This window comes from Trichechus manatus, unplaced genomic scaffold (genome assembly GCF_000243295.1).
Source record: "Trichechus manatus latirostris isolate Lorelei unplaced genomic scaffold, TriManLat1.0 scaffold00198, whole genome shotgun sequence".
NCBI lineage: Eukaryota > Metazoa > Chordata > Mammalia > Sirenia > Trichechidae > Trichechus > Trichechus manatus.
The window spans coordinates 4,671,313-4,680,688 of record NW_004444134.1 but is presented as its reverse complement, the minus strand read 5'-3'; the positions used below and the strand labels follow the sequence as shown (position 1 = coordinate 4,680,688).

Below are 9,376 nucleotides of genomic sequence, written 5' to 3'. Positions count from 1 at the left end.
TCTGATGAGGACTGAGGATCCGTGTTGGGAATGCTGGGAATGCTAAGGAAGAAAGGTCCTTGTCCACAGGCAGCATCTTTGACATAAGCGGTGATGAGGATGACATTTAATCCCTTTTAGGGAGACTCCTTCAATCTCCAATTGCCTCGCCTTCAGGGTAATTACTAGTAGTGCTACAGAGACATGTATAGTGATGAGATGCCATCTGATTAATGCCTTGAAGTGTTCATTTTAACCAGTACTTAATCATTTTAAATGTATGTTAATTGGCTGTTCAATTAAAACTTCATAGTCCGAATGCAAGCAAAAAAGAAAGACAGGAGAAGTAAGTCCAAAGATAGCACAAAAACAGTAGCTAAGAGTAGACTAATCTTTCCTATTTAAAAAAAAAACAAACTCAAGTTAAAAAACAAAACAAAAAATTAACAAATCTAGCTCCATGCCACGAGAACAACATGAAAATAAAATTATCCACGTAAGTTAAAAACAGGGAACTGGAAAGGTATTAGACAGATATTAAAGAAAAGTAAGCCTGGTGGGTAATGAAATTGATCAGCAGAGAGTTCACTTCAATAAGCTGATTAAAATATTCGATCTAGCTGTATAAAATCCTAAAGACACTCATCCATGCACATCTTTAAATACATCCAGTAACTTTGTTATAATTTTATTTTATTACAGCACCGTCTTCTTGTTGCATGTGTTTGGGTCTTTAGTGTGTTGCTCATATGCTGTACACTAAGGCACAAATTGTCACTGCCCAAAGTACCAAGGCGGTGTGCAGTTTATGGGCTCTTCTGTCCAGATGGTCTTCAGCCTTTGGGCCCAGGATGCAACCATGCCCTTTCTTTCTTCTTCTGATGCAAACTCAGGAGCAAAATTGATTTGAGGGGCCAGGACTTTAAATCCACAGAAGTGCAACGTACCATGCTAAAGCCACAAAGAAAGAAAAGAGCTGATGAGAAACCAAGCCCACTACGTATCACTTGGTCAAATGATTAAAGGACAGAGGTGGTATGAAACAAACCTTCAAAACATAATAAAACAACTTTAAAGCTACTAGGCAACTGCACACAACTGAACTTCCCTACAACCTTAGGATGCTGGGCTTTCTAAGTGAAGGGAAGAACTTTGGACAGCTAGGATTCCAAATTCTATTATTACAACTGAGATTAGTCTACAATTTTTGCTACTGATTTGAACATTAAACTTTACAGTTTTTATTGATCAGGTGAAGTATGGTACATTCTTAAAATGGATTACTCTAGAATGAGGTAGCTCTAGCTATAATGTGCCATCATAAAATGTTGTTGAAAATATATTGTCAAATGGAAACAACACACTGTAAGCAGTAAGTGTAGTATGTTTCTCACGTTACAAAAAAAAAAAAAAAAAACCCTAATATACACACACACATACACATATATATTTCAGAATATATATGGGTTGAAAGAAAATACACACCATTGCTAAGCGATTATTTCTAAGGATGGGACTAAGGGAACTATATATTTTTACATTTTATATCGTCTTTTTTTTTTTCCCTACACCATATGCTTTTGAAAACTGGAAAAAATAGAAAGGTTTCTATAAAACTTGAAAAAGTGAAGCTTGCCTAATGATATGTAAGACCAGGGTGGCCTGTGGAGAAGGAAGCTCGGCTTAAAAGGAGCACCACAAATTGGAATCACTGTTGGTTCTCCTTTCAAAGACCATTTTTTCCCTAGAAATATTACACTCCTCTCCTTTGTGTTCCTTCCTATAAAGCCCATACCCTCATGGACCCTGCCCCTCTCAGCTGTGGGCCCCACGGCAGGCATACCAAAGGGTTCAATATGTGATGTCCTTGGCAATATCCCTTCACACCGACCTGGAGACCAGCTCTGCCTTAGGCTCCCGGTCTCCTCAGAGTTTGGGGACAGGCAGGATAGGCCCTGGCCTGGAGCCTGCACCCTTCCTTCCTACCCCTGCTCTATCTCGCCAAAGGGCACTGCTCACGAGGACAAGCTTTGTTCACTGCTTCTCCCTATCTCCTCAGGGTGCACATAGGCTACAGTGTCCACCTGGGAGTGCAGGTCTAGGAAGAGGGCCTGTGCTGTTAGGTAGGGAAGTTCCCAGTCACCAAGACCTGGAGGGGAGTGGCAATGGCAAGGGCATGGCCCCTGGGTGCTTGGACAGCAGCCTGTGGCAGAGGCTCGGAGGGAGGCCTTCAGAAATGCAGGCCACCTACCTCACATGCCTGGGGTCAGGGCAGCGCTGCCTCACTAAGCACTGCTGGGCCCACCACCTCAGGCCCTGAGCCACATCCCTGGTGTCCCTGCTACCACAGGCACATGCACGCTGCCACCCCAGGACTATGGAGCTGCCACAGAGCAGAAGTTAGGCTCAGGAGGTGGGCTTAGCTTCCTCCAAACAACACCAACAACTATGATTATAGTACGTTTTTCTATATGGGCCAAGCTTTTCAGTACTAAGCATTAAACAAAGGAAAATGTTTACTTTTCTATACGCAAACCATTTGCCATGGAGTTGATTCTGACTTGGGAAAAAAAAGAAAAAAAACCCTGTTGTTGTCGAGTTGATTCCGACTCACAGCGACTGTATAGGACAAAGCAGAGCTGCCCCATAGAGTTTCCAAGGAGCGCCTGGTGGATTCAAACTGCCAGCCTTTTGGTTAGCAGCCGTAGCTCTTAATCACTATGCCACCAGGGTTTCCATTCCAACTCAAACCAAAAAAAAAAAACAAACCCATTGCAGTCAAGTTGACTCTGACTCACAGTAACCCTGTAAAACAGAGTAGAACTGCCCCATAGGGTTTCTAAGGAGCCCCTGGTGGATTCGAACTGCTGACCCAAATAGTGAGTTTCAGGCTTACAAGAAGTCTCACTTTTACAGCTAGGAGGAGCTACATGTGTGGAGTACAATGGTCCTCCACCATGGAGTCAAGTGTGGTGGGCTTACCTGTAGGGGCCACAGGAAGTACCGGAAATCTCCGCTGACTCCAGCTTTTGCGTACATCTCGGCAGTGCCCCCAGTGGTTAGTGAGAGGAGCCCCAACTTACCCTGGAAAGGGGTGGACAGTGTGTGTGCTTGGGAATAGCAAGTACATATATGGGTGAAAGGGCTTCCAATGACAGGAGGGAACATCTGAGGTCAGTTCCCTCCAGGGACAGACACAGATGTAACATCCCGTCTCTTGCAGGCTAACCACAGGTGACAACTACATCCCAATAGGAGGCACCTGAGTGGCCAGGGGCAGTGGGCCAAGAGAACATGAACGTGCTCAGGCTGCTGGCAGGAACCAGGTTTCTCGGGAGCCATCTGTGAAATGGGCCAGCTGAGGCGCTGACCCCACGGGGCGGCCACCAAGACTGAGCAGAGCCTGATCCTTGAGGCGCCACCTCACAGTCCAAGAGGGAACTGAGGTGCTCAGTCTTTCCTTATACACACTTATTTTCTGAGGTCTTTTGAATTTAAAACAATTATTTATTGTTAACAACTTATTTCAGTGAGAAACTATAGCTCCCATTCACGGAGCATATACCAGGGCCCCTGTAGCCCTCACCCTACAAGGCAGAGATCCCATTACCTTGTTCTACCAAGTAGGAACCTGAAGCCCAGAGAAAAGACTGTGAGTAGCATGGTCCCTGGCTCTTTCTTCATCACGGGGTACAACCCCCTCTCTGGAGCCAGAGCCTTACCCCCATCAGGGTACCTCAACCTGCCCAGACACCTGTCCCTCATTCCTCTTTGTGGTGCACAGAGTTAGTGCGGGCACGTCTGTGTCCCCCACTAGAGTGAAGGCTCCATGTCTTCAGAAATTACGTGCTCCTCATCCGTGCCTGGAGTGTGGGGCTCTGCACACACTAGTGTGCAATCAGGAATGCTAAAAAACAAACTAGAAGTATAACTTGATGAACCCCCAAAACACACACACACACATACATACACACCTACATACACATGTAAACTCTCAATCACAAGCTCACACACACTCTGACACACACCATACACTCACACACACATGCACATACACGTGTGCACATATGCACCACATACATGCACACACATGCACACACACATACACGCACACACACACACACATACATGCACACGTATGCACGTGCACACACATGCATGCACACCTTTGCCCACAGAAGTCCTGGTGCCAGAGCACATACCTTGAGGAAACCAGAGTCATAGAATCCAGGGATGTCAAAGGCGAACCCTTGGCACAGCACCCTGTCCATCCAGCCCTTCAGGATGGCTGGCACACTGAACCAGTACAGCGGGAACTGAGGCAGGACACAGGGAGAAAGAAACACTGTCACTGTTTCAGAATCTCCACCTTTAGTCTACCTGAGGATTCAGAATGAATCTCACTGCCCAGCTGTGGGGCCAGTGAGCACGACACGTGGGCAGCATGAGTGGGGAACATTTCTTCCTATCGCTCTAAGGCTCAGTGTGGGTGTAATGACGGTGGGGCAGAGGGTGGGCAGAAGTGGTTCTGCATCCCCAGTGACAGCCCCCCGACACTGGCCCTGAGTAGGCAGGGAGGTGGTGGGAAGCCCAGCTGGACAATGGCTCTGTGGCAGCAGTCCTTGTGACTGAGCCAATCAGGGGGACGAGAGGAAAGTGTGGAAGAGAGGGCCCTCCTTCCATGATGGGGGGCGGGCAGGGGCTGCTGGCATCTGGGAAGCAGATGGAGTTAGTGTCTGAGAAGCTGTGGATTTTGACAACTTAACCTCTGATTAGACAACCAGCAGCAGGATCTTCCTTAAGTCCACTCTGGTTCCCATATAAGCCCTAACACTACCCAACGGTATCATCTTTAAAGGGAGATGAATGTAGACAATAAATCTGTTACCAGAGGTGGAAGCTCATGTTCTGTGTGCTTTCAACAGAAATCAAATGCAGAACACTGGATTGAAACCCAAGTCCCACATCCTATTGCTGTGTGATGATGGCAAGATTTTCAACTTCTCTGTGCCTCCTTTTCCTGATGTGACAAATAGGGCTACCAACAGTTCCTACTCGGAGTACTGATGTGAAGATTCCATGGCACGCTACCGTGCCTGACACAGAGAAAGTGCTTGGGAAGTGGTGGATGTGGTAACAATGATATGAGTGGCAGTGGCAATAAATGAAATGTTTACTCATGTGGAAAGAGACAATAAACTCTCTGTGCAGACCCTCTGGGCAAAGTATGAGGAAAAGAGAAACAGTGCGGGGAGAAGCAGAAGGGGCAGGGAAAAGGAAGAATACTGTAGAGAGAAAGGCCGTGGCTGACTGTAGCCATCCAGTTCCATGGGTGGACGAGGCAGGAAAAGAGGAGGTGGCTCCACTCTGGTCGGCAGACCTCGGGGTCAGGGTCATGAAAGGAAGGGCCCAAGTGCAGTCCTGCTAGGACCATCAGCCCCTGTTCACGGAGACCGGTCTTGATGCACCCCACTCTCCTGGCATGATCACTATTAACCAGCTGATCAACCATCCAGGTACCTAGGTGGAGGCACTGCCAGTCCCCCCGAGTCATCAGGATGAAAGAATGCCGTGCACCTTGACCAGGTCAGCCATTCCAGGTCATCTGGTCAAGGAAGGGACCCCTGAGGAGGGGTGTGCAGAGCAAGCCTGGGCTGGGCCGAGGAGAAGGGGAAGCACCTCCTCCCCCCACAATGTTGGTCATTTTATGATGGGTTTGTGACCTCCACCTCTGGAAATGCCATTTTTGTCCAGAACCTGGCCCACTGGCCCCTGCCCTCAGACCCACAGAGGGGCCATTCCCAGCAGAAGGTGTCTTCTCCCAGTTGCTACCTGCCCTCAAGCAGGACTGAGAGCCAGAGATGGTTTGGGCTAATCAGATCCCCTCCTCGGAAGTTGTCAGTTGGGATCTAGAGAATCTGGTCACTGGTGTGCAGTGGGGGGAAGAACAGCGAGCTTGCAGAGAGGCAGAGGTGTGAATCCCAGGAGAAAGGGCTGTGGGTTCCAGCTGCTCCTGGAGCCCACCACGGTCTGTCTCTACCAGGGAGAAGAAGGAAACAGAAGGCGCCCCCCAGTGATGGGGAGATTTTCAGGTAGCAGCTGCTCTGGCCCAAACTGTCTTGATGAACACTGTGTAGACAAATCTGGTTCTGAGCAGCCCCTGCACGTCTGGGGTGGGCACTGGAGGGAAGGGAAAGCAACAGGATCTCATGACAGAGACATTTTGCGGGCCGTTAGGCTAAAGAAAAGTCCTTCATGAATATGTACTTGGGAGCATTTTAAACAGGTGGTATCGGCTATATGGATCTCCTTACCCAACTCGACAGATATGTATGCAAATGTGCTAAAACTTAGCACCACTTTGAGGAGCATGAAATTCATTATTTGGAATGAGTCCGACTCTAATTCAATATACAGATCAGAGGGGGCACGAACCTGAAATATCACTAGATCAGCTTCCTGAACCTTTTTCTGCTCGTCAATTATATCTCTGGCCAGAGTCCTCTTCTTGCAGGCTTCATAGGCTTCCACCCCATAGCTGAAGAACTCGGGGTTAGAACACACACCTGGGGAGGAACAGGCCACATGGTCTCACCCCAGTGAGTGCCCAGAGCAAACCCCCACAAGAGCTGTATGCTACCTGGACCCGCAAAGCAATTCAACAGGTACTCCTTTAGCCCCTGTCAGATGCTGGGTCCTGGGGTTATGGAAATAGGAGAGAGGAAGACACTGTTCTTACCCTCCCAGGGTTCAAGGGAAGTCCAGTGGGAGAATAGGTAAACGATCAAATGATAAGTGTACAGAATGGTTATCTACCAGCTCAGTCTAACACTGCGGCCAGACAAGCATCACACCAAACATTAAAATGCAGAGCTGTGTGTAGTTCTGGAGGGTATAAGGAGTCCAGTGGGCCTGGAGGAGGCTGTGGCCAGCTCTCATGGGTGGGAGAGGAAACCCGTCCTGGGAAGAGCTTTGCAAGCTGGGTCTTGAACCCTGGGCAGGAATTTCCTAGGCTTCCTGGGATGCTGGAGGGAAAAGGGGTTGGGGGGCATTCAGGGCAAAGACAGGGACGGTCTAACCACCAGGCTCGCAGGGAGGGAGCATACCTATGGCATCAGGCTGACCGGTGGGAGGGCTGTAGTTGAGTCAAGCCTGCTAAGGAGTCTACACTTTTCCTGCACTCAGGCAGTGGGCAGCCATGCGAGGGTCTTAAGCAGGAAAAATAACCAAGAGCTCAGATCTGGGTCAGGGAGGCTCACTGAAGCAGCAGTGATTCAGGGACCAGCCTAGGGCAGAGAGCCTGTTGAGGTTCTTGCATCCCAGGCCAGGGTGAGGGTGGAATCAGGCAGTAGCAGTGGGCATTGGAAGGAGAGGTGTTGAGGGGACGAAATCTACAGCACGACCTCCAGCAACTAATACAGAGAGAGAAATTATTATGATTTGTCCTTTTAATTAGGATTTTGTCGACTGAAATTATCCATCAAAGCACACTGATTAGTATTATGAACACATTACTTTTCATTGGGAGTCCCTGGGTGATGCAAACATTTAACAAGCTCAGCTGCTAACTGAAAGGCTGTCAGTTCAAGTTCACTGAGAGGCACCTCACAAAAATGCCTGGAGATCTACTTCCAAAAAATCAGTGAAAACCCTATGGAGTGGTTTTAGTCTGACACACGTGGTGTTGCCACGTGTCAGATTCCACTTGATGGCAACTGGCTCGGTTGGTACCATTCACTGTTTCCATAAAACCCTAAGAAGAAAACTAACTAGTGTAGGTAAGAGGTTGTGTTTTATCAGTAAGGTTATCAAACAGGATTTTGGTTTCCCACATTATGTGGAACATATAGCAGGTGTAGTTTCGATAATTACTGGTGACTGGAATGCAAAGGTTGGAAACAAAGATGGATCAGCAGTTGTAAAATAGAGCTGAGATCACATGACAGAATTCTGCAAGACCAATGCCTTATTCATTGGAAATGCCTTTTTTCAACAACATAACTGTAGACCTTGTCAGATGGATTACACAGGAATCAAATTGACTATATCTGTGGAAAGAGATGATGGAGAAGCTCAATATCATCAGTCAAGATAAAGCCAGGAGCCGACTGTGGAACAGACTATGAATTGCTAATATGCAAGCTGAAGCTGAAGCTGAAGAAAATCAAAGGGAGTCCATGAGAGCCAAAGTACAACCTTGAATACATCCCACCTGAATTTAGTGACCATCTAAAGAATAGATTTGACACACTGAACACTAATGACCATAGACCAGAAGAATTGTGGAACGACATCAAGGACATCATACATGAAGAAAGTAAATGGTCATTAAAAAGACAGGAAAGAAGGAAAAGACCAAAATGGATGTCAGAAAAGACTCTTAAACTTGCTCTGAAGTGAAAGTAGCTAAAGCAAATAGAATAAATGATGGAGTAAAGGAGAGGAACAGAAGATTTCAAAGAGTGGCTCGAGAAAACAAAGTATTACAATGAAATGTGAAAAGACCTTGAGTTAGAAAACCAAAAAGGAAGAACACGCTCAGCATTTCTCAAGCTGAAAGAACTGAAGAAAAAAATTCAAGCCTTGAGCTGCAATATTGAAGGATTCTATGGCGAAAACATTGAATGATGCAGGAAGTATCAAAAGAAGATGGAAAGAATACACAGAGTCACTGTACCAAAAATAATTGGTTGATGTCCAACAATTTCAGTAGGTAGCTGTGTGGGACACAGAATCTGTTTTGACCTTTCTCTCTGGTTTCTTAAAATTGCCAGAGCAATTAAGGTGCCACGGCTGCTAACCAAAAGGTCAGCAGTTCGAATCCACCAGGCGCTCCTCGGAAACCCTATGGGGCAATTCTACTCTGTCCTATCGGGTCCCTATGAGTCGGAATCGGCTTGATGGCAATGGGTTTGTTTGGTTTTGTTTTCCAAAATAGCCAGGCAAGTAGGGCTATACAGGCGCCCACCCCTGGGGAACTAACTTCAGGAAGGTTGTAGAGCATGATGCAGTCAGGCATATTAATTGGAGCAATCGTAACTGTATTATGGCCCCAGTCACGCATATTCATTGAGGTCCCAATGCCTAAGGGATCCTGGGCCTTCAAGGTTCCTCTTTGGGGACTCCTGGATTGGTGAGAACATCCATGAACGGGAGAGGATGGCACATCCCTCGGGGCAATGGTGGCTCCATGCTGGGAACCCTCCCAGATTTTGTCTGATGTTTCTCTTTGCTACTATACTTTCTGGATAATAAATGTGTAACTGGACTTCCGGCAAGATGGCGCTCTAGGCAGAAACACCACGCCGTCCCTCCACAACAAAGATCCGAAAAACTAAGCCAAACAGAGAATCAACAATCCTGAAACCCTAGAACATCAAATGAAGAGATAAAGAAC

General features: G+C 47.1%; 1 protein-coding gene across 2 annotated transcripts in view; it reads right to left on the bottom strand.

The window, feature by feature from the left end:
- Window positions 1-540: 540 nt before the first annotated feature.
- Window positions 541-9,376, bottom strand: part of NQO2 (N-ribosyldihydronicotinamide:quinone dehydrogenase 2) — a 55,999-nt gene continuing 47,163 nt past the window's right edge. For both annotated transcript variants that reach the window (XM_023742044.1, XM_023742045.1), the window contains exons 4-7: window positions 6,415-6,545; window positions 4,182-4,295; window positions 2,962-3,063; window positions 541-930 (exon numbers count right to left, since the gene is read on the bottom strand). In XM_023742044.1, coding sequence (XP_023597812.1) covers window positions 754-930; window positions 2,962-3,063; window positions 4,182-4,295; window positions 6,415-6,545 — 524 coding nt within the window. In that variant the 3' untranslated portion in view covers window positions 541-753. The remainder of the gene's footprint in view (window positions 931-2,961; window positions 3,064-4,181; window positions 4,296-6,414; window positions 6,546-9,376) is intronic.